This window comes from Hemitrygon akajei, chromosome 8 (genome assembly GCF_048418815.1).
Source record: "Hemitrygon akajei chromosome 8, sHemAka1.3, whole genome shotgun sequence".
Lineage (NCBI taxonomy): Eukaryota > Metazoa > Chordata > Chondrichthyes > Myliobatiformes > Dasyatidae > Hemitrygon > Hemitrygon akajei.
Genome location: NC_133131.1, coordinates 175890292 through 175916720, shown reverse-complemented (window position 1 = coordinate 175916720; position 26429 = coordinate 175890292). Strand labels below are relative to the sequence as shown.

Here is a 26429-nt window from a genome sequence, read left to right as displayed (position 1 = left end):
TACCAAAGCCAGATGAGATAAACTTCTTGATAAACCTGGGAATTTTGCTCCACTTGTGACATCAGAAGTAACAAGTTATCCTTGATTCTGATTTGAAGTTTAAATCCCACATAAAGAAAGTGACCAGAGCAGCATTTCTACACAGGAAATATTGTAAAGGTATGTCTGTTTCTGTGACAGAATGATGCTGGAAAATAAATTCACACTTTTATATTGAACAGACCGGATTACTGCAATACACTTTTTACTGGCCTTCCAAGACAATCTTTTGACAAACTTCACCTCATTCAGAATGCCGCTGCTGGACTTTTAACTCAAACCAGGATGAGAGAACATATCTCTCCTGTCCTAACTACTCTGCATTGACTTCCTGTATATTTTCAAACTGGTTTTAAAGTTCCCTTACTTGTTTTTAAAGCTCTCAATGATCTGGAGTACAACACAGAATTGTTTTTGTTTTCTAATCCTGTTCGAACTCTCAGATCTTCTCCCGCTGGTCTCTTAAACCATCTCCCTTGAAAGATAATCGGCAAGTCAGCTTTTTTGAACTACGTTCCTAAACTGGAATTCAAACCCGAAATCTATAAGGGATGCAGACTCAGTCGACACTTTTAAACACCAGCTCAAAACCTATTTATCTAACCTTGCTTTAAACGAACATTTTTTATCTTTTATTTTCATGTTTATTTTTAAAATTTCATTTTCACATTTGTACTCTTATCCTATTGTAATACACCTTGAACTACATCGTCTGTGTGAGAAGTGCTCTATGAATAAGTTATTATTAAAGTTTTATCACTGTCGTCACTCTGTGCACATCGTTGGACTGGGGGTTGTCACTGCTGGGAGCTCTCGTGTATATGGCGTATGTTGTGAAATTTGATGTTTTGCCACACCATTACATTGTCATATCTAATCTGTTCAGATCTTTTAATATTCAGAATGTTTCTATGAGATTCCCCCTCATTCTCCTGAACTCCAGGGAAGATAGCCCAAGAGCTGCCAGACATTCATCATATAGTAACCCCTTCATTCCTGGAATCATTCTTGTGAATTTTCTCTGAACCCTCTCCAATGTCAGTATATCCTTTCTAAATTAAGGAGCCCAAAACTGCACACAATACTCCAAGTGTGGTCTCTCAAGTCCCTTATAGAGCCTCAACAACACATAGAAACAGAGAAAACATACATCATAATACAAACCCTTCGGCCCACAAGCTGTCCCAAACGTGTCCTACCTTAGAACTACCTAGGCTTTACCCATAGCCCTCTATTTGCTTTCTTTCTTTTTCAATCTTTTTATTAAATTTCAAATTAATAAACACAGCAATATTGATAATGGTACGTAAAGATGGGGATTACATTAATAACGGTTAACATGTACAAACAGATTCCAAGTAACAACTGGGGTTTAGCCTCCCAATCTCTTAGTAACTAACCATGAAAAAGATATCTTATAAAAAGAGAGGGAAAAAAACCCTAAACTAAAAAAAGGCTAAACTGAAAAAAACAACAAAGTCTGGCCTGCCATATTTCATCGGTTAAAATTATAATTTGTCGTTAACTCCGCTCCTCTATACATGAACAACAAAAAAAATTACTAAAAAAGGATTCAACTTGCATCATATGAAAATATTGAATAAATGGCCTCTTAATAAATGGCCAAGCTTCTTCAAATTTAACCGAAGGATCCATAGTACTGTTCCTACTTTTTTCCAAGTTTAAACATGCTATTGTTAGAAAACCATTGAAATGTGGTGAAATGTGTCCTCTATTTTTCTAAGCTCCATGTCATCATCCAGGAGTCTATCATTTCTGCCTCCATCACCGCCGCTGGCAGCCCATTCCATGCACTCACCCCTCTCTGCATTAAAAAAAACCCTGATATCTCCTCTGTGCCTACTTCCAAGCACCTTAAAACTGCCCTCTCATGCTAGCCATTTCAGCCCTGGGAAAAAGCCTCTGACTATCCACATGATCAATGCCTCTCATCATCTTATACACCTCTATCCGGTTACCTCTCATCCTCCATCACTCCAAGGAGAAAAGGCCGAGTTCACTCAACCTATTCACATGAGGCATGCTCTCCAATCCAGGCAACATCCTTGTAAATCTCCTCTGCACCCTTTCTATGGCTTTCACATCCTTCCTGTAGTGATGCGACCAGAGTATTCCAAGTGGGGTCTGACCAGGGTCCTATATAGCTGCAACATTACCTCTTCGCTCTTAAACTCAATCCCATGATTGATTAAGGCCAATACACTGTTCGCCGCCTTAACCACAGAGTCAACCTGCGCAGCTGCTTTGAGTGTCCAATGGACTCGGACCCCAAGATCCCTCTGATCCTCCACACTGCCAAGAGTCTCACCATTAATACTATATTCTGCCATCATATTTGACCTACAAAATGAACCACTTCACACTTATTAGGGTTGAACTCAACCTGCAGGTTAGCCTTTAGTGCATCTTGCACAAGGACTCTCAAGTGTCTACACCTCTGCTGTTTGAATTCTCTCCCCACCTAAATAACCGAAGTGCATGACCATACACTTTCCCACATTGTATCTCATTTGCCACTTCTTTGCCCATTCCCCTAAACTATCTAAGTCTCTCTGCAGGCTCTCTGTTTCCTCAAAACTACCCTCTCCTCCCCCTATCTTTGTACCATTGGCAAATTTAAAAAAAAACATAGAAAACCTACAGCACAATACAGGCCATTTGGCCCACGAAGTTGTGCCGAACATTAGAAATTACTAGGGTTACCCATAGCCCTCTATTTTTCTAAGCTCCATGTACCTGTCCAGGAGTCTCTTAAAAGACCCTATCATATCTACCTCCACTGCCGTTGCTGGCAGCCCATTCCACGCACTCACCACTCTCTGAGTAAAAAACTTAACCCTGACATCTCCTCTGTACCTACTCCCAAGCACCTTAAACCTGTATCATCTTGTGGCAGCCATTTCAGCCCTGGGAAAAAGCCTCTGACTATCCACATGATCAATGCCTCTCATCATCTTATACACCTCTACCAGGTCACCTCTCATCCTCCGTCACTCCAAGGAGAAAAGGCCGAGTGCACTCAACCTGTTTTCATAAAGCGCGCTCCCCAATCCAGGCAACACCCTTGTAAAAATTTAGCCACAAATCCATTAATCCCATAGTCCAAATCATTGACATCCATCGTAAAAAGTAACAGTCCCAACTCCACTGGTAACCGGCAGCCTGCCAGAGTATGATCCCTTTATTCCAACTCTCTGTTTTCTGCCGACTAGCCAATGCTTTACCCATGCTAGTAACTTTCCTGTAATTCCACGGGCTCTTATCTTGCTAAGCAGCCTCATGTGTGGCTCCTTGTCAAAGTCCCTCTGAAAATCCAAGTACACCACATCTACTGCATCTCCTTTGTCTACCCTGCTTGTAATTTCCTCAAAGAATTGCAGTAGGCTTGTCAGGCAGGATCTTCCTTTCAGGAAACCATGCTGGCTTTGGCCTATCTTGTCATGTGCTTCCAGGTACTCCATAATCTCATCCCTAACTATCAATTCCAACAACTTCCCAACCACCAATGTCAGGCTAACAGGTCTATAAGTTTCCTTTCTGCTGCCTCCCACCCTTCTTAAATAGCAATTTTCCAGTCATCTGGTACAATGCCAGAATCTTTCAATTCTTGAAAGACCCAGGTCAGAGGCCTCTGGTGCTCTGCTGTCGGTAGCCTGTGCCCCAGTAGGGGAGATGGGCTTCCCTCTCTAAGTAACCCATGGTAATAACGAATACAACAGTAACAGCGAGGAGAGGAGAGCAGACCAGCTGAATGATGAAGTGTGCTTGATTGGACATTAAAATGTCAGACTGCCAGGGGCAGCTCTCTCCATATTACTGACTCTTGCGTTTCCTCTTCTAGGTCAGGGCTGTTTGCCGTTGGTCCGGAGTCGGCTGGGGCACACCCAGGACCTGCATGCTACAGAAAAGGTCAGCAACTCCACCCCTGAGCAAAGTCTGCTCATCGCCCACCTGTAACTGTTCACCTGCTGGATGTTAACCATTACCGTTCGGTGCCTGGTCACACTGCCTAGACACCTGCTTCAGCCTGTTATCCCGACTGGGGCACAGGCCTCCAGCAGCAGCTGGCCAGAGTGCTCTGTCCTGTTCTGTTAGCACTGACCAGAGCACTGGGTGCCTTTAAAGCAGAGGTTGAAATGTTCTTGATTAGTCAGGGCGTCAAAGGTTACGGGGAGAGGCAGGACAATGGGATTGAGAGGGATAATAAATCGACTAGGATGGAATGGTGGAGTGAAATTCGATGGGCTGAAGGGCCTGATTCTGCTGCTGTGTCTTGTGGGCTGTTGTAAGTCAGAGGTGGACAAGAAGTGTGTGTGGGAGACTATCAAAATCATGGTGATGGGAGAGTGAGCAGGTGTGGGGAGAGAGGCTGCTAGCCGGCCTCAGCACTCCTGGCTCTGCCGGGCTCCTCCAAGCCTCTCCCGTTTCAGGATGTGAGTGGGTGGGGAGAGAAGGCACGAGTCCGAATCTGGAGAAGGGCACTAAGGTCAGAAGGTCCCTTGTGATTCAGAGAACAACCTTGCATCATCACCCAGAGATTCACCAGGATGTTGCCTGGACTGGAAGATTAGATAAGTTGGCCTTGTTTTACCCCTGGAGTGAGGCTGAGCCATGACCTGATAGATTGAAGATTGTTTAATGTCATTTCTAGTACACAAGTGTAAAGGAGAAATAATTGTTACTGTGGATCTGATGCAGCACAAAAAAAACACAGTGCGATGAAGAATATAATGATAATAAAAACTCGATAAATATAAATATATCGGTTAGTGTGTATCTTATAGCTTCTATACATGGACTAATCGTTATGTCCATGAAGTGACACTGGGCCATACATGAGGAGACTGACGGGGAATGATAGAGGAGGGGTGGAGGCGTTGATCAGCCTTGCTGCTTGGGGAAAAGTTCTTGTTTTTGAGTCTGGTAGTCCTGGTGTGCACGTTGCCTAGCCTCGTCCCTGCTGCCTCCCATTGGTGCTGCCCTCTCGTGTATGGGCAGTGGAATGACAGGCTGGGTTGGTTGACAGTGTGTATCTGCACACTGCTGGAACACTGTACCAGTGATTGTCAGGGTGTCGCTGAGGGTCTTGGACTATGTTTATGAATTTTTTTTTTACTTGAGTATGCTTATTTGCTCGTTATTTTGTTTGGTTTTGCATCTTGGCCCCAGAGGAACACTGTTCGCTGTATCTATGGAAACTAAATTTGATTTGAACTTGCTAAATTGGTTTGTTATTGCCATGTGTACTGTGGGACAATGAAAACGTTCTCCAGCTCATCGTCCTTACAGATCATTTCAGTGTACAACGCACTGAGGACAAATACTTACAGAATGCAAGATCAAACACGAGATTGTGCAGATGCTGGAAACCCAGAGTAACACACAAAGTGCTGGAGGAACTCAGCAGGCCAGGCAATATTTATGGAAATAAATAAGCATCGATGTTTATTTCCCTTTCACCATCATCGATATCTGCTGTGTTGTATGACGTGGGCGATCACGGTCTTTCCATCTCCACAATTGTGCTTGGCAATATTTTCTACAGAAGTGGTTTGCCTTTGCTCTCTTCTGGGCAGTGTCTTTACAAGATGGGTGACTCCAACCATTATCGATACTCTTCAGAGATTGTCTGCCTGGTGTCAGTGGTCGCATAACTAGGACCTATGATTTGCACCGGCTGCTCGTACGACCGTCCACCATCAGCTCCCATGGCCTCTCATGACCCTGATTGGTGGGGCAGCTAATCAGGTGCTCCAGTTTGCCCGGGGTAACCTGTTTTAAAGACATTTATATTGCAAAGAGTGCAGAATAAAATGTAACAGTTACAGAGACGAGTGCAGTGCAGGCAGACTATAAGGTGCAAGGTCATAACAAGATTAATTATGAGTCCAAAGTTCAAAGTACATTTATTATCAAAGTGCATATACTATATACAACGTCAACATCAGTAAGATGAAAGAGCTGATTGTGGACTTCAGGAAGGGTAAGAGGAAGGAGCACACACCAATCCTCATAGAGGGATCAGAAGTGGAGAGAGTGAGCAGTTTCAAGTTCCTGGGTGTCAGGATCTCTGAGGATCTAACCTGGTCCCAACATATCGATGTAGTCATAAAGAAGACAAGACAGTGACTATACTTTATTAGGAGCTTGAAGAGATTTGACATGTCAACAAATGCACACAAAAACTTCAATCGTTGTACTGTGGGGAGCATTCTGACAGGCATCACTGTCTGGTGTAGAAGGATTACTGCAAAAGACTGAAAGAAGCTGCAGAGGGTTGTAATTCTAGTCAGCTCCATCTTGGGCACTAGCCTACAAAGTATCCAGGACGTCATCAGGGAGCGGTGTCTCAGAAAGGCAGCGTCCATTATTAAAGACCTCCAGCACCCAGGGCATGCCCTTTTCTCACTGTTACCATCAGGTGGGAGATACAGAAGCCTGAAGGTGCACACTCAGCGATTCAGGAACAGCTTCTTCCCCTCTGCCATCTGATTCCTAAATGGACTTTGAATCTTTGGACACTACCTCACTTTTTGAATATACAGTATTTCTATTTTTGCACATTTTTTAATAATCTATTCAACATACGTAATTGATTCACTTTATTATTATGTTTTATTTTTTTTCTCTCTCTGCTAGATTATGTATTGCATTGAACTGCTGCTGCTAAGTGAACAAATTTCATGTCAGATGCCGGTGATAATAAACCTGATTCTGATCACAGGCAGCCACAAAATAAAGAAACCCAATAGAACCCATTTTAAAACAAAGACAGTCAAACTCTCAATGTGCCGAGAGAGGGGAAAAAAACAAATTGTGCAAACAGTAAAAGTAGGCAAATAGCATTCAGAGGGAAAGTGAGAGAGGACGGAGCGGGCCACAGCCTAGTTCAGTGCAGAGCCACGTAAAGATCTCACCGTACCAGGGAACTGTTCAACAGTCGTAGTACAACGGGTAGGTATCGCTCCTATAGGATGTAGACTTGGGTTAGTGTAGATGGGCAGTGAGATCAACATGGACATGATGGGCCAAATGGCCTGCCCCTGGCCTGTACAACTGTAAAGCCAGAGCAGCTTCCATTCTAAGAGGTTTGGAACCACCCTGTGAGGGCTGGAGAAGCTCAGTGTCCCTACCCCTCTGCTGCCCTGTTTCTCTACGGAGTACGGGAGCTGGGGAGGGGGGGAGTTCTTGAACGAGGAGCCTTGGCAGCTGAATATTCATTGTGTGGAGTGGGGCACCAATGGTGGGGTAGCTTGGGGTGTCGGAGTTCAGTTCCAATGTAAGCAGATTGTACGTCCCCCGTGACCAAGTAGGTTCCCTCCCACAGTCCAAAGACCGGTTATTGTAAATTATCCTGTGATGAGGTTGGAGTTAATGGCGGTTTGCTGGGGGGGGGGTGGCTGGAAGAGCCTGTTCCGCACTGTTTCCCAATAAATAAAGCGGGAGGTGCTGTTTCTCCAGGGGGACCTCTCACCATCACCGATGCCAACCTCTGTCTGGGACGACTATTGCCGGATTACTTTCCCAAGATCTTTGGGGCCACCGAGGACCAGCCACTGTGGAGGGAAGGGGCCCTCAAGGAGTTCCGGAAGGTCACAGAGCAGGTCAACGGCTTCCTGTCCAGCCAGTCGCAACGCGGCGAGGTGAAGGGCTCCGGCCAATCGCAAATGACCGTGGAGGAAGTGGCCCTGGGGTTCATCCGGGTGGCGAATGAGTCAATGTGCCGGCCGATACGAGCCCTGACTCAGGTAAGAGCAGATTAGGCCGCTCAGCCCTTTGAGTCAGTTCCATCACAGCTGACCGACCAACCCCTGAACTGGCTCGTCCGTGTCCCTGACCATTGTGGCAGGCAGGATGGGTGTCAGTGTTTAAGGACCACACTTTGGTCCTCGGAACCTGAATCACAGAGATCGACAGCACAGGCACTGTGGCTGCCTAATCCGTGCCAAACTGTTACTCTGTTAGTCCCATTGACCCACACCTGCTCCTCAGCCTCCACCCTCCTATCCCCCCCACTGACCCAAACTACCAAATGTTGCTTCAAATCCCCCTCCCACCGATTCACCCGAATGTTGCTTCAAACCCCCCTTCACCAATTCACCCGAATGTTACTTCAAACCCCCCTCCCACCAATTCACCCGAATGTTGCTTCAAACCCCCCCTCCACCAATTCACCCGAATGTTACTTCAAACCCCCCCTCCCACCAATTCACCCGAATGTTGCTTCAAACCCCCCCTCCACCAATTCACCCGAATGTTGCTTCAAACCCCCCCTCCACCAATTCACCCGAATGTTGCTTCAAACCCCCACCACCGATTCACCCGAATGTTGCTTCAAACCCCCACCACCAATTCACCCGAATGTTGCTTCAAACCTCCCTCCACCAATTCACCCGAATGTTGCTTCAAACCCTCCCACCGATTCACCCGAATGGTGCTTCAAACCCCCCTCCCACCAATTCACCCGAATGTTGCTTCAAACCCCCCCTCCACCAATTCACCCGAATGTTGCTTCAAACCCTCCCACCGATTCACCCGAATGGTGCTTCAAACCCCCCTCCCACCAATTCACCCGAATGTTGCTTCAAACCCCCCTCCACCAATTCACCCGAATGTTACTTCAACCCCCCCTTCACCAATTCACCCGAATGTTACTTCAAACCCCCCACCAATTCACCAGAATGTTGCTTCAAACCCCCCTCCACCAATTCATCAGAATGTTGCTTCAAACCCCCCCCCCACCAATTCATCCGAATGTTGCTTCAAACCCCCCCCACCAATTCACCCGAATGTTGCTTCAAACCCCCCTCCACCAATTCATCAGAATGTTGCTTCAAACCCCCCCTCCACCAATTCACCCGAATGTTGCTTCAAACCCCCCCTCCCACCAATTCACCAGAATGTTGCTTCAAACCCCCCTCCACCAATTCATCAGAATGTTGCTTCAAACCCCCCCTCCACCAATTCACCCGAATGTTGCTTCAAATCCCCCTCCCACCAATTCACCTGAATGTTGCTTCAAACCCTCCTCCCACCAATACACCCGAATGTTGCTTCAAACCCCCCCCCCCACCAATTCACCCGAATGTTGCTTCAAACCCCCCTCCCACCGATTCACCCGAATGTTGCTTCAAATCCCCCTCCCACCAATTCACCTGAATGTTGCTTCAAACCCTCCTCCCACCAATACACCCGAATGTTGCTTCAAACCCCCCCCCCACCAATTCACCCGAATGTTGCTTCAAACCCCCCACCCACCAATTCACCCGAATGTTGCTTCAAACCCCCCTCCCACCAATTCACCCGAATGTTGCTTCAAACCCCCCTCCCACCGATTCACCCGAATGTTGCTTCAAATCCCCCTCCCACCAATTCACCTGAATGTTGCTTCAAACCCTCCTCCCACCAATACACCCGAATGTTGCTTCAAACCCCCCTTCACCAATTCACCCGAATGTTGCTTCAAACCCCCCTCCCACCAATTCACCCGAATGTTGCTTCAAACCCCCCTCCCACCAATTCACCCGAATGTTGCTTCAAACCCCCCTCCACCAATTCACCCGAATGTTGCTTCAAACCCCCCTCCCACCAATTCTCCCGAATGTTGCTTCAAACCCCCCCCCACCAATTCACCCGAATGTTGCTTCAAACCCCCCCCCCACCAATTCACCCGAATGTTGCTTCAAACCCCCCTCCCACCGATTCACCCGAATGTTGCTTCAAACCCCCCTCCCACCAATTCTCCCGAATGTTGCTTCAAACCCCCCCCCCACCAATTCACCCGAATGTTGCTTCAAACCCCCCACCCACCCAATTCACCCGAATGTTGCTTCAAACCCCCCCCCCACCAATTCACCCGAATGTTGCTTCAAACCCCCCTCCACCAATTCACCCGAATGTTGCTTCAAAACCCCCCCCACCAATTCACCCGAATGTTGCTTCAAACCCCCCTCCACCGATTCACCCGAATGTTGCTTCAAACCCCCCCCCCCACCAATTCACCAGAATGTTGCTTCAAACCCCCCTCCACCAATTCACCCGAATGTTGCTTCAAACCCCCCACCCACCAATTCACCCGAATGTTGCTTCAAACCCCCCCCCCACCAATTCACCAGAATGTTGCTTCAAACCCCCCTCCACCAATTCACCCGAATGTTGCTTCAAACCCCCCCCTCCCACCAATTCACCCCGAATGTTGCTTCAAACCCCCTCCCACCGATTCACCCGAATGTTGCTTCAAACCCCCCCTCCCACCGATTCACCCGAATGTTGCTTCAAACCCCCCTCCCACCGATTCACCCGAATGTTGCTTCAAACCCCCCCTCCACCAATTCACCCGAATGTTGCTTCAAACCCCCCCACCCACCAATTCACCCGAATGTTGCTTCAAACCCCCCTCCCACCGATTCACCCCGAATGTTGCTTCAAACCCCCCTCCCACCGATTCACCCGAATGTTGCTTCAAACCCCCCTCCCACCAATTCACCCGAATGTTGCTTCAAACCCCCCCCCACCAATTCACCCGAATGTTGCTTCAAACCCCCCCTCCCCACCAATTCACCCGAATGTTGCTTCAAACCCCCCCCCCACCAATTCACCCGAATGTTGCTTCAAACCCCCCCCACCAATTCACCCGAATGTTGCTTCAAACCCCCCCTCCCACCGATTCACCCGAATGTTGCTTCAAACCCCCCCCCCTCCAATTCACCAGAATGTTGCTTCAAACCCCCCTCCACCAATTCACCCGAATGTTGCTTCAAACCCCCCCCCCCACCAATTCACCAGAATGTTGCTTCAAACCCCCCCTCCACCAATTCACCCGAATGTTGCTTCAAACCCCCCCCTCCCACCAATTCACCCGAATGTTGCTTCAAACCCCCCCCCCACCAATTCACCCGAATGTTGCTTCAAACCCCCCTCCTCCACCCGAATGTTGCTTCAAACCCCCCCCCCACCAATTCACCCGAATGTTGCTTCAAACCCCCCTCCACCAATTCACCCGAATGTTGCTTCAAACCCCCCTCCACCAATTCACCCGAATGTTGCTTCAAACCCCCCCCACCAATTCACCCGAATGTTGCTTCAAACCCCCCCTCCACCAATTCACCCGAATGTTGCTTCAAACCCCCCTCCCACCAATTCACCCGAATGTTGCTTCAAACCCCCCTCCCACCGATTCACCCGAATGTTGCTTCAAACCTCCCTCCACCAATTCACCCGAATGTTGCTTCAAATCCCCCCACCAATTCACCCGAATGTTGCTTCAAACCCCCCCTCCACCAATTCACCCGAATGTTGCTTCAAATCCCCCCACCAATTCACCCGAATGTTGCTTCAAACCCCCCCCACCAATTCACCAGAATGTTGCTTCAAACCCCCCCCACCAATTCACCCGAATGTTGCTTCAAACCCCCCTCCACCAATTCACCCGAATGTTGCTTCAAACCCCCCCTCCACCAATTCACCCGAATGTTGCTTCAAACCCCCCCCACCAATTCACCCGAATGTTGCTTCAAACCCCCCTCCACCAATTCACCCGAATGTTGCTTCAAACCCCCCCTCCACCAATTCACCCGAATGTTGCTTCAAACCCCCACCACCGATTCACCCGAATGTTGCTTCAAACCCCCCCTCCCACCGATTCACCCGAATGTTGCTTCAAACCCCCCCCACCAATTCACCCGAATGTTGCTTCAAACCCCCCTCCCACCAATTCACCCGAATGTTGCTTCAAACCCCCCCCACCAATTCACCAGAATGTTGCTTCAAACCCCCCCCACCAATTCACCCGAATGTTGCTTCAAACCCCCCTCCACCAATTCACCCGAATGTTGCTTCAAACCCCCCCTCCACCAATTCACCCGAATGTTGCTTCAAACCCCCCCCACCAATTCACCCGAATGTTGCTTCAAACCCCCCCTCCACCAATTCACCCGAATGTTGCTTCAAAACCCCCCCCCCCCACCAATTCACCCGAATGTTGCTTCAAACCCCCCCCCCCACCAATTCACCCGAATGTTGCTTCAAACCCCCCCCCCCCACCAATTCACCCGAATGTTGCTTCAAACCCCCCTCCCACCAATTCACCCGAATGTTGCTTCAAACCCCCCCCCCCACCGATACATCCGAATGTTGCTTCAAACCCCCCCCACCAATTCACCCGAATGTTGCTTCAAACCCCCCTCCACCAATTCACCCGGCAGCTCCTTCCAAACTCACCACGCCGAGTGAAGATATTTCAGTTTGCATTCTCCTGAGGGTCAAAGTGTAGGGCAAGGGGGGACAGAGAGGGCAATTGGCTGGAGTGGGGGAAATGGGGTGGAGAGATGGAGAGGGATAGAGGGAGAGAACAATGGGGAGGGGGAGGAGGGAGACAGAAGGGGGATTTGGGGAGGGAGACGGGGTGATGGGGAGGGGGACGGAGGGGGAACCGAGCAGACGGAGGGAGTGAAGACCAAGATGAGCAGGGGAGAGTGGCAGATGGATGGGGGGGGGGATGGGGATGGGGAGGGAAGACGGGGATGGGGAGAGGAAGAGACCCTGCATTAGGACTGAGGTGGAGTGATAATCTCCACTCCCATTCGTAAGACTATAATACCTGGAGCAGAATTAAGCCATGTGGCCAATCAAGTCTGTTCTGCTATTCCATCATGTCTGATTTACTTCCACCTTCTTGTAACATGCAATCAGAGGTTTGACGCCCTGACTAATCGAACCTGTCAAAATCCACTCTAAGTATACTCATTAACTTAATCTCCACAGACGTCTGTGCCAATGAATTCCACAGATTCACCATCCTCTGGCTAAAGAAATTCTTCCTCATCTCTGTTCTAAAGGAGGTCCTGTGTTCTGAGGTTGTGATCTGATGTCTGTCCTTGTGGAGAGTTTTAACTGGATTTGTTCACAAGCTTCTGCAGATGCTGGAAATTCAGAGTAACGCACAAAATGCTGGAGGAATTCAGCAGCATCTTTGGAAATGAATAGTTTCTGGCTGAGACTCTTCTTCAGGACTGGAAAGGAAGGGAGAAGGTGCCATAGTTCTATTCCCCCATCGAACCTGCTCGACCTGCTGAGTGAGGGCTGGAACATTTTGGGAAATGGAGCAGAGGGAGGGACGGTGATGTGGCCTGGCAAAGCAGTAACCAGCGGGTGTAGACAGTAGGATCCCTCAGTGCTGAGTGTAGGACTCTGAGCTTCTGCTCTCTCATCACAGGCCAAAGGCCACGACACTTCACGCCATGTGCTAGCATGTTTTGGTGGAGCTGGAGGACAACATGCCTGTGCCATTGCCCGGTCCCTGGGGATGAAGACGGTCTTCATTCACAAGTAGGTACACTCGAACACTCCTTCGTATAAGGGCCAGTGAAACACTGTATTAACCACATTCTGTCGTACTCTCTTTCTCACTCTCTCACTCTCCCCCCCCCACTCTCCCCCCCACTCTCCCCCCCACTCTCCCCCCCACTCTCCCCCCCCACTCTCCCCCCCACTCTCCTCCTACCACTCTCCCCCCCCCCCCCCCCACTCAACCCCTCCTGGTCACCTCTTATTAACCTATATCTCCGTGACGCATTGTCTTTCATTACTGATTAATGTCTGTCCTTCATTCTATTGATGAATGGTTTCATCATTGGGAGCAACACTACGGTATTCAAGGCTGCCTGGCACATCACGGGCACCAGCCTACCCACCATCAAGGGCATAGAAAGGTGCTGGAACAGGGTCAGTAACATCATGAAAGATCCCACTCACCCACCTTGCTCATGGACTGTCTGTCCCACTCCCATCAGGGAGGAGACTACATGGCATCCACACCAGGACCACCAGACTCATAAACAGATACTTTCCCCAAGCAGAAAGGCTGATCAACACCCTCACCCACAAACCCACCCCTCCACACCTCCAGCCACCACTATATTATCATTTCCTGACACGCCCTGACCAAAACACCACAGCAAATTCCTTGTATTCCGAAAGGTAAGGTGAATAAAGTTGTCTGTGCATCCTTTCACTCGCTCTCTTCTCCTTGGGTCCTCTCACTTACACTGTCTCTCTATTTCTACCTTTGTCTCTCACTATGCTTCTCAGCATTCATTCTCTCTGTCTTTATCTCTCTTCCCCACCCTGTTTCTTGTACCTTCTCCCCTTTCTGTCTTTTCTCTCTCTTTCCTATCTCACTCCCCCTTTCGCTTCTTCCCCCACTGCCCCTCAACCTCAAAGTTCAAAGTAAATTAATTGTCAAAGTGCAAATCAGCATCGTCATCATCATATGACATGGGTGATCATGGTCTTTCCGTGACCATGATTGTTCTTGGCAAATGGTTTGCCATCGCCTTCTTCTGGGCAGTGTCTTTACAAGACGGGTGACCCCAGCTATTATCAATACTCTTCAGAGATTGTCTGCCTGGTGTCAGTGGTCGCATAACCAGGACTTATGAGCGGAGGACAGGAACACCAAACTCCTCCTTTGGCATCTCCAGCTTGCCTCTCTCAAAGTACGTATACAGTTGCAATAAAAAGTTTGTGAACCTGGTTTTCTGCATTAATTACTCATAAAATGCGGTCTGATTTTCATCTAAGTCACAATGTTAGACAAACGCAACCTGCCGAAACTAATCTGATTGGTTCTTCCGGTCAAGATGGCGCCAGTGAACAATGGTTCCTCTGGCGATATCTTTCAGATAGCAAATCTTTCTGATTATTTCACTTTTTCTACGCATTCTGCTTGATCCTTTTGTCTCGTTTGTGATGGCGCCAGTGATTTACAGTTTGAATCTTGATGGAAATTTCCATCACAGCTGTGTCCAGAGAGATTCCTCGTGAAGATCAGAGACGGGAGGGTCCGAGAAGACAAGCTGATTTGTGGAGGTCAGAGATAGGGGCGGGGTCATGAGCGACACCATCTCGAAGCAGCAAGGAAGCCTGAAGTGTCGAGGTGAATGTGGAGGGGTCGGTGATAGCTCCCAACCGAACCGAGACAGTCAGCTGCCGGATTGGTGACGCCAGGACATGGGTCAGCAGTCACTCTTTACGGAAGGACTGAGTTTGTTGGCTGCTCTCCCCGTATGTAGATGAAAAGGATTTTCTCATATTCTGAGATTTATCTATTTTTGGACTGTTTTGGTGTTTTCTGTGGACAGTTGGCGGTGGGTGATCTGGTAATTTTTTGTGTGTAAGAGGTGGAGTTGGAGGTTTGGTCTTACTCTCACTGTTCTTTCCTGAGAGTGAAGGAGTCTGGTGTTATGTGTAGGGAGTGGGGTATCATTATCTGTAACCATATAACAATCACAGCACGGAAACAGGCCATTCCGGCCCTCCTAGTCCGTGCCGAACTCTTAATCTCACCTAGTCCCACCTACCCGCACTCAGCCCATAACCCTCCACTCCTTTCCTGTCCATATACCTATCCAATTTTACCTTAAATGACACAACTGAACTGGCCTCTACTACTTCTACAGGAAGCTCATTCCACACAGCTATCACTCTCTGAGTAAAGAAATACCCCCTCGTGTTTCCCTTAAACTTTTGCCCCCTAACTCTCAAATCATGTCCTCTCATTTGAATCTTCCCTACTCTCAATGGAAACAGCCTATTCACGTCAACTCTATCTATCCCTCTCAACATTTTAAATACCTCGATCAAATCCCCCCTCAACCTTCTACGCTCCAATGAATAGAGACCTAACTTGTTCAACCTTTCTCTGTAACTTAAGTGCTGAAACCCAGGTAACATCCTAGTAAATCGTCTCTGCTCTCTCTCTAATTTATTGATATCTTTCCTATAATTCGGTGACCAGAACTGTACACAATATTCCAAATTTGGCCTTACCAATGCCTTGTACAATTTTAACATTACATCCCAACTTCTGTACTCAATGCTCTGATTTATAAAGGCCAGCGTTCCAAAAGCCTTCTGTAAGGCTTCTGTAAGGGTCACTGATTGTTGTTGTAGTTTTTTGCGGATGATGAGGGGGTAATTTGGGGTCTGTGAGTTGTTTCTTTTTTGTGCTGGTTGGGGGGGGAGAGTTGATGTCTTTTCTTTCATCAGCACCCATGGTCTTCCTGTATTTCGTGGCTGTCTGGAGAAGACAAATATCGGAGTTGTATTGTACAGGCGAACTTTGACAATAAAATGAATCTTTGAAACTTTAACACAAACAATTGCACTACTTGTGTGTACTGAGTTTAACCATCTAAACAATCACCGTCGAGGTTCACAGAAGTATGTGAACCTCTGGTGTAATGCCTTCTACAAAAGCTATTTGGAGTCAAGTGTTCCAGTCTATGAGATGAGACTGGAGCTGTGGGCTGTAGAGGAGACCTGCTCTATTGATAGACACACAAAGTCAGATTACTGACAGAGCTTGCTCTTAAGAAACATCTGTTTATGTGCACCATACCTCGATCAAAACAACTTTCAGAGGACCTTAGAAGAAGAATTGTAGAGAACCATGAAGCTGGAAAAGGCTGCGAAAGCATTTCTAAAGACTTGAGTGTTTCATCAGTCCACAGTAAGAGAAATTGTCTCCAAATGGAGGAAACTCAGTACTGTTGCTGCTCTCCCTAGGAATGGGCATCCTGCAAAGGTCACACCTAGAGCACAACGTGAAGGAGGTGGAGAAAGAATCCAAGGGTAACAGCAAAAGACCTGCAGAAATCTCTAGAACTTACTGAAGTCTCTGTTCACAGGTCCACTGTAAGAAAAACACTGAACAAGAATGGTGTTCAGGGAAGGACACCACGGAGGAAACCACTGCTCTCCAAAAAAAAAACATTGCTGTACGTCTCAGGTTTGCAAAAGACCACCTGGATGTTCCACATCGCTTCTGGGCCAATGTTCTGTAGACAGATGAGACAAAAGTTGAAAATTTGGCAGAAATGCAGATTGCTGTATTTGAAAGAAACCTCATCCCAGCTGTGAAGCACGGTGGAAGGAGCATCATGGTTTGGGCTGCTTTGCTGCCTCAGAGCCTGGAGAGCTTGAGGGAACAATGAATTCAAAACTGGATCGAGACATTTTACAGGAGAACGTCAGGGTGGTGGTCCGTCACCTAAAGCTCAATAGAATTGGATGATGCAACAGGACGATGATCTGAAATGAAAAAGTAAATCAACAACAGAATAGAAGTTCAAAGTCAAATTTATTGTCAGAGTACATGCACGTCGTCACCTACAACCCTGACAGCTGTAGTTAGCCACACAGTAATAGGTGTAAAGTGTGTAGAGCAGGGGGCTAAGTACACATCCCTGTGCGGTGGGATATTGTGGAGATGTTTTTGCCAATCTGAACTTAAAACGAAGAAAATTCGTGTTTTGGAACTGAGATGCTGCAGCACGACCTGAAGAGGGCTGTTCATGCAAGGTATCCCAGAAATATTGATGAACTGAAACAGTTTTGTATGGAGGAATGGTCTGAAACTCCTCATCAACATTGTGCAGATCTGATTGCCAGCTACAGGAAATGTTTGGTGAAGATTATTGCCGCTAAAGGGGGTTCTACCAGTTATTAACTACAAGGGTTCACATACTTTCTCCAGCCTGGACTGTGAATGATTAAACAATAAAGTACAATTGTTTGTGTGTTATTAGTTTAGGCAGATTGTGTTTGTCTATTATTGTGATGAAGATGAAGATCAGAATACATATTATGATTGATTAATGCAGAAAACCAGGTAATTGCAAAGGGTTCACAAACTTTTCCTTGTGACTGTATGTTACCGTACAGATTCGTTTCCTCGTGACTGTATGTTACCGTACAGATTCGTTTCCTCGTGACTGTATGTTACCGTACAGATTCATTTCCTTGTGACTGTTACCGTACAGATTCATTTCCTTGTGACTGTTACTGTACAGATTCGTTTCCTTGTGACTGTTACCGTACAGATTCGTTTCCTTGTGACTGTTACTGTACAGATTCGTTTCCTCGTGACTGTATGTTACCGTACAGATTCGTTTCCTTGTGACTGTTACCGTACAGATTCATTTCCTTGTGACTGTATGTTACCGTACAGATTCGTTTCCTTGTGACTGTATGTTACCGTACAGATTCATTTCCTTGTGACTGTTACTGTACAGATTCGTTTCCTTGTGACTGTATGTTACCGTACAGATTCGTTTCCTCGTGACTGTATGTTACCGTACAGATTCATTTCCTTGTGACTATGTTACCGTACAGATTCATTTCCTTGTGACTGTTACTGTACAGATTCATTTCCTTGTGACTATGTTACCGTACAGATTCATTTCCTTGTGACTGTTACCGTACAGACTCGTTTCCTTGTGACTGTATGTTACCGTACAGATTCATTTCCTTGTGACTGTTACTGTACAGATTCGTTTCCTTGTGACTGTATGTTACCGTACAGATTCATTTCCTTGTGACTGTTACTGTACAGATTCATTTCCTTGTGACTATGTTACCGTACAGATTCATTTCCTTCTGACTATGTTACCGTACACATTCGTTTCCTTGTGACTGTTACCGTACAGATTTGTTTCCTTGTGACTGTATGTTACCATACAGATTCGTTTCCTTGTGACTGTATGTTACCATTCAGATTCGTTTCCTCGTGACTGTATGTTACCGTACAGATTCGTTTCCTTGTGACTGTTACCGTACAGATTCATTTCCTTGTGACTGTATGTTACCGTACAGATTCGTTTCCTTGTGACTGTTACCGTACAGATTCGTTTCCTGGTGACTGTTACCATACAGATTCATTTCCTTGTGACTGTATGTTACCGTACAGATTCATTTCCTTGTGACTGTTACTGTACAGATTTGTTTCCTCGTGACTGTATGTTACCGTACAGATTCATTTCCTTGTGACTGTTACTGTACAGATTCATTTCCTTGTGACTATGTTACCGTACAGATTCATTTCCTTGTGACTGTTACCATACAGATTCGTTTCCTTGTGACTGTATGTTTCCGTACAGATTCGTTTCCTTGTGACTGTATGTTACCGTACAGATTCATTTCCTTGTGACTGTTACCATACAGATTCGTTTCCTTGTGACTGAATGTTTCCGTACAGATTCGTTTCCTTGTGACTGTATGTTACCGTACAGATTCATTTCCTTGTGACTGTTACCATACAGATTCGTTTCCTTGTGACTGTATGTTTCCGTACAGATTCGTTTCCTTGTGACTGTATGTTACCGTACAGATTCATTTCCTTGTGACTATGTTACCGTACAGATTCATTTCCTTGTGACTGTTACTGTACAGATTCATTTCCTTGTGACTATGTTACCGTACAGATTCATTTCCTTGTGACTGTTACCGTACAGACTCGTTTCCTTGTGACTGTATGTTACCGTACAGATTCATTTCCTTGTGACTGTTACTGTACAGATTCGTTTCCTCGTGACTGTATGTTACCGTACAGATTTGTTTCCTTGTGACTGTATGTTACCGTACAGATTCATTTCCTTGTGACTGTTACTGTACAGATTCGTTTCCTTGTGACTGTTACCGTACAGATTCGTTTCCTCGTGACTGTGTTACCGTACAGATTCATTTCCTTGTGACTGTTACTGTACAGATTCATTTCCTTGTGACTATGTTACCGTACAGATTCATTTCCTTGTGACTGTTACCGTACAGACTCGTTTCCTTGTGACTGTATGTTACCGTACAGATTCATTTCCTTGTGACTATGTTACCGTACAGATTCGTTTCCTTGTGACTGTTACCGTACAGATTCGTTTCCTTGTGACTGTATGTTACCGTACAGATTCGTTTCCTTGTGACTGTTACCATACAGATTCGTTTCCTTGTGACTGTATGTTACCGTACAGATTCATTTCCTTGTGACTGTTACTGTACAGATTTGTTTCCTCGTGACTGTATGTTACCGTACAGATTCATTTCCTTGTGACTGTTACTGTACAGATTCATTTCCTTGTGACTGTTACTGTACAGATTTGTTTCCTTGTGACTGTATGTTACCGTACAGATTCGTTTCCTCGTGACTGTATGTTACCGTACAGATTTGTTTCCTCGTGACTGTATGTTACCGTACAGATTCATTTCCTTGTGACTGTTACCGTACAGATTCATTTCCTTGTGACTGTTACTGTACAGATTCGTTTCCTTGTGACTGTTACCGTACAGATTCGTTTCCTTGTGACTGTTACTGTACAGATTCGTTTCCTCGTGACTGTATGTTACCGTACAGATTCGTTTCCTTGTGACTGTTACCGTACAGATTCATTTCCTTGTGACTGTATGTTACCGTACAGATTCGTTTCCTTGTGACTGTATGTTACCGTACAGATTCATTTCCTTGTGACTGTTACTGTACAGATTCGTTTCCTTGTGACTGTATGTTACCGTACAGATTCGTTTCCTCGTGACTGTATGTTACCGTACAGATTCATTTCCTTGTGACTATGTTACCGTACAGATTCGTTTCCTTGTGACTGTATGTTACCATTCAGATTCGTTTCCTCGTGACTGTATGTTACCGTACAGATTCGTTTCCTTGTGACTGTTACCGTACAGATTCATTTCCTTGTGACTGTATGTTACCGTACAGATTCATTTCCTTGTGACTGTTACCGTACAGATTCGTTTCCTGGTGACTGTTACTGTACAGATTCGTTTCCTCGTGACTGTATGTTACCGTACAGATTCGTTTCCTTGTGACTGTTACCGTACAGATTCATTTCCTTGTGACTGTATGTTACCGTACAGATTCGTTTCCTTGTGACTGTATGTTACCGTACAGATTCATTTCCTTGTGACTGTTACTGTACAGATTCGTTTCCTTGTGACTGTATGTTACCGTACAGATTCGTTTCCTCGTGACTGTATGTTACCGTACAGATTCATTTCCTTGTGACTATGTTACCGTACAGATTCGTTTCCTTGTGACTGTATGTTACCATTCAGATTCGTTTCCTCGTGACTGTATGTTACCGTACAGATTCGTTTCCTTGTGACTGTTACCGTACAGATTCATTTCCTTGTGACTGTATGTTACCGTACAGATTCATTTCCTTGTGACTGTTACCGTACAGATTCGTTTCCTGGTGACTGTTACTGTACAGATTTGTTTCCTCGTGACTGTATGTTACCGTACAGATTCATTTCCTTGTGACTGTTACTGTACAGATTCATTTCCTTGTGACTATGTTACCGTACAGATTCATTTCCTTGTGACTGTTACCATACAGATTCGTTTCCTTGTGACTGTATGTTTCCGTACAGATTCGTTTCCTTGTGACTGTATGTTACCGTACAGATTCATTTCCTTGTGACTGTTACCATACAGATTCGTTTCCTTGTGACTGTATGTTACCGTACAGATTCGTTTCCTGGTGACTGTTACTGTACAGATTTGTTTCCTCGTGACTGTATGTTACCGTACAGATTCATTTCCTTGTGACTGTTACTGTACAGATTCATTTCCTTGTGACTATGTTACCGTACAGATTCATTTCCTTGTGACTGTTACCATACAGATTCGTTTCCTTGTGACTGTATGTTTCCGTACAGATTCGTTTCCTTGTGACTGTATGTTTCCGTACAGATTCGTTTCCTTGTGACTGTATGTTACCGTACAGATTCATTTCCTTGTGACTATGTTACCGTACAGATTCATTTCCTTGTGACTGTTACCGTACAGACTCGTTTCCTTGTGACTGTATGTTACCGTACAGATTCATTTCCTTGTGACTGTTACTGTACAGATTCGTTTCCTCGTGACTGTATGTTACCGTACAGATTTGTTTCCTTGTGACTGTATGTTACCGTACAGATTCATTTCCTTGTGACTGTTACTTTACAGATTCGTTTCCTTGTGACTGTTACCGTACAGATTCGTTTCCTCGTGACTGTGTTACCGTACAGATTCATTTCCTTGTGACTGTTACTGTACAGATTCATTTCCTTGTGACTATGTTACCGTACAGATTCATTTCCTTGTGACTGTTACCGTACAGACTCGTTTCCTTGTGACTGTATGTTACCGTACAGATTCATTTCCTTGTGACTATGTTACCGTACAGATTCGTTTCCTTGTGACTGTTACCGTACAGATTCGTTTCCTTGTGACTGTATGTTACCGTACAGATTCGTTTCCTTGTGACTGTTACCATACAGATTCGTTTCCTTGTGACTGTATGTTACCGTACAGATTCATTTCCTTGTGACTGTTACTGTACAGATTTGTTTCCTCGTGACTGTATGTTACCGTACAGATTCATTTCCTTGTGACTGTTACTGTACAGATTCATTTCCTTGTGACTATGTTACCATACAGATTCATTTCCTTGTGACTGTTACCATACAGACTCGTTTCCTTGTGACTGTATGTTACCGTACAGATTCATTTCCTTGTGACTATGTTACCGTACAGATTCGTTTCCTTGTGACTGTTACCATACAGATTTGTTTCCTTGTGACTGTATGTTACCGTACAGATTCGTTTCCTTGTGACTGTATGTTACCGTACAGATTCATTTCCTTGTGACTATGTTACCGTACAGATTCATTTCCTTGTGACTGTTACTGTACAGATTCATTTCCTTGTGACTATGTTACCGTACAGATTCATTTCCTTGTGACTGTTACCGTACAGACTCGTTTCCTTGTGACTGTATGTTACCGTACAGATTCGTTTCCTTGTGACTATGTTACCGTACAGATTCGTTTCCTTGTGACTGTTACCGTACAGATTCGTTTCCTTGTGACTGTATGTTACCATACAGATTCGTTTCCTTGTGACTGTATGTTACCGTACAGATTCGTTTCCTTGTGACTGTATGTTACCGTACAGATTTGTTTCCTTGTGACTGTGTTACCGTACAGATTTGTTTCCTTGTGACTGTTACCGTACAGATTCATTTCCTCGTGACTGTATGTTACCGTACAGATTCATTTCCTTGTGACTGTTACCGTACAGATTCATTTCCTCGTGACTGTATGCTACCGTACGGATTCATTTCCTTGTGACTGGATAACATCACAAGGAATACTGGGCATTCACAGTAAATACAAAGAAACACAACAGAATCAGTGAAAGACCACACCCAACAGGGCGGACAAACTGGTGTGCAAAAGACAGCAAACTGTGCAAAAACAGAAGGAAAAATATAGAAAAGCAATAAGTATCAGGAACATAAGATGAAGAGTCCTTGAAAGTGAGTCGAAAGTTGTGTAAACAGTTCAATGTTGGGGTGAGTGAAGTTCTCCCCTTTGCTTGAAGAACCTGATGGCTGAGGGGTAACAACTGTTCCTGAACCTGGTGATTTAAGTCCTGAAGCTCCTGAAGTTTCCTGATGATGTGAGTTTCCGATGGCAGCTGTGAGAAGAGAGCATGGCCTGGGTCCTCAATGATAGGTGCTACTTTCCTTAGATAACACTCCCTATAGACATGCTCAATGGTGGGGAGGACTGGGCTGTATCTACTACATTTGTCATATATTTTCCATACAAGGGAATGGTGTTTCCACACCAGGCTGTGATGCAACCAGTCAATATACTCTCCACCATGCATCTATAGAAGTTTGTCAAAGTTTTAGATGCCATGCCAAATCTTTGCAAACTTCTAGGGAAGTAGAGGCACTGTTGTGCTTTTTCTTAATTGCACATGTGCTGGGCCCAGGACAGGTCCTCTAAAATGATAACACGGGAAGTTAAAGTTGCTGACTGTCTCCAAGTCTGATCCCCCAATGAGGACCTCTAGTTTCCTCACCAATAATCAGCTCCTTGGTCTTACTGACATTGTGTGAGAGGTTATCATACCACTCAGTCAGAGTTTTAATCTCTCTCCTGTAGGCTTTGGTTTAGCCATCGACAGTGGTGCCGTCAGCAAATTTGAAATGACACTGGAGCAGTGCTTAGCCACAGTCGTAAGTGTGAAGTGAGTCCACAGGAGGTTAAGCACACAGCCTGTGCACCTGTGCTGATGGAGATTGTGGAGGCGATGCTTTTGCCAATCCAGACTGACTGGGGTCTGGAAGTGAGGAAATCCAGGAACCAATTGCCCAAGGAGGTATTGAGGCCAAGGTCTAGAACTTATTGATCAGTTTTGAGAGGGCGATGGTATTGAATGCTGAGCTGTTGTTGATAAAGACCACTCACTCCTTCTCTTGCCCCTACCTCTCTCACCTCCCTTGCCCCTACCCCCCTCACCTCCCTTGCCCTTACCCCAATCCCCTCCCTGACCTCACTTCCCCTTTTCCTCCCCATCTTGCTCCCTCATCCACATTTCTTTTCTTACTTTCCCCCTCGTTCTCCCACTTTATTCACTCACACATTGTTAACCCTTCTCCCTCCTCTCTTCCCCCCCCCCCCCCACACTCCCCTCTCCCCTCTCTCCTCCCTCAGGTACAGCGGGATTCTCTCGGCCTATGGGATGGCGCTGGCGGACGTGGTGCACGAGTCGCAGGAGCCTTGCTCGCTGGTGTACGAGCCGGCCTCGTACCCCCTGTTGGATCAGCGGATCTCAGCGCTGGAGGAGCAGTGCGTGGACGCCCTCCTTGCCCAGGGATTTCACAGGTAGCCGCTGCATGCCAGACTGCAGAGTGGGCATAACGCTGTTACAGTGCCAGGAACATAATTCCCACTCCCCTAATTAAATACTTCCACGTACCATCTGCTCCTATCCCTCTCCGAGGCCATGGTAAAGGTCAGAGAGTTGCGGCCACTGTGTGTGAAATGCTGATTCTAACACCTAACCTGGTTTCTGGCCTCGCACCAGAGCCAGTGTTGCCCTGCCTCGGGTTGGCCTGTCTTCGTACTGAGTCAGGAATCCTTCCTGGGCCACAAGACACAGGAGCGAATTAGGCCATTCAGCCCATCGAGTCTGCTGTGCTGGTCCCAGATCCCATTCAATCCCATACACCTGCCTTCTCACCATACCTTTGACACCCTCTGGACACACCAAACGAATTCTGTACATCTGAGCCTGTTGCAGAAAAGAGGTGCCACTAACTGTTGGGGAGGGTGAAGTCACCCTGTGTTATGTTTGCATCTTCGGGACAGCACGGTATCGTGGCAGTTAGCGTAAAGATATCGTGTTGACTAACGCAATCACTCTGTAGTGCCAGCTCTGGGTTTGGGACTCGATTCCCTCCTCTGGAAAGAGTTTGTATGTTCTCCGTGTGACCGTGTGGGTTTCCTCCAGGAGCTCCAGTCTCCTCCCACGTTACGCATGGGTTGGGGTTAGTAAGTGTGGGTGCTGGGAGAGTGGCGACACTGTGGGCTGCCCCCGGCACGATCACGGACTGTGCTGGTGACTGACACAAACAGCACACTTCACTCTGTTTCAATGTACGCGTGACACATAAAGATGCTCACTGGGACTGGTCGGCACAGACTGGGTGGCCAGAGGGCCTCTTCTGTGCTGTAGGCTCCATGACTCTATGATGCTTCTGTCAGTTTCTGGCCTGGTACTGGTTGTTGAATTCCCGCGGGTTTGTTGTGCTGAGGTAAAGGTGCTATGTAAACACAGGGAGGTGTTTTTGGTGATTCTAGGTCGCAGATCCAGACGGAGGCATTCCTACACATGCGGTATAAGCACACAGACTGTGCCCTAATGTGCTCTGCCTGTGACCACCCTGCCCACCCGGGTACTGACTCCTGTCGTCATGGAGACTTCCGAACAGCATTCACCAGCAGGTCAGTGAGCTTCCGGAATGTTCCAGAGTCCACTTCCACACTTCACCACAGATGGGGAGACCACCATCTTTCCTACTTCATCGCGGCAGTGTAGCGGTTAGCATGGCGGTACTACAGCTCGGTATCAGAGTTCAGAGTTCATTCCTAGCACCCTCTGTGAGGAGCCTGTGCGTCCTCCCAGTGGAGTGACCGGGTTCCGTCTGGGTGCTGCCATTTCCTCCCACCGGTTAGATCAGTGGTCCCATTTAATATCAGAGGAGGTATACAGTGTACAACCTGAAATTCTTACTCTTCACAGACATCTCCGAACCAGAGCAGAACCCCAAATCCCCCTCTCCCCCCCCCACACACAAGCAGCAACAAATCATCAACCCTCCCCCTGCCCCACTTACCTCAGGAGGAAACCCCAGTGCCCGCTACCCACCGAGCAGGCAACAGCAAAGCCCCAAAGAGAGACCATGATCTGCAGCTCAACAAAAACCACTGTTCATCTGACAAATCCAACATGCCACAGGTGCGTGCTCTCTCTCTATCGACAGAGAGATGTCACCCCTTCACAGACAGGGGAGATGAACAGTTCGCTGTTTCGATGCTACAGTCTGAAGTAGGTTCATTGGTCATTATAAATTGTCCCACCCTTAGGCCAATGTTAGATAGGGTCTGTTATGTGAGCAGCAAAGAACTTTGTGCTCTTCACTCTCTGATGTGAATGTGGGGGTGGTGGGGGTCATCAGGGA

The 26429-nt window shown here is 46.6% G+C and overlaps 1 protein-coding gene across 3 annotated transcripts in view; it reads left to right on the top strand.

Annotated features, from left to right (window-relative positions):
* oplah (5-oxoprolinase, ATP-hydrolysing) overlaps positions 1-26429 on the top strand; it is a 115682-nt gene that overhangs the window by 35375 nt on the left and 53878 nt on the right. For all 3 annotated transcript variants that reach the window (XM_073055166.1, XM_073055167.1, XM_073055168.1), the window contains exons 9-13: positions 3902-3969; positions 7522-7808; positions 13274-13386; positions 24400-24570; positions 25549-25692. In XM_073055166.1, the coding sequence (XP_072911267.1) occupies positions 3902-3969; positions 7522-7808; positions 13274-13386; positions 24400-24570; positions 25549-25692 (783 nt within the window). The remainder of the gene's footprint in view (positions 1-3901; positions 3970-7521; positions 7809-13273; positions 13387-24399; positions 24571-25548; positions 25693-26429) is intronic.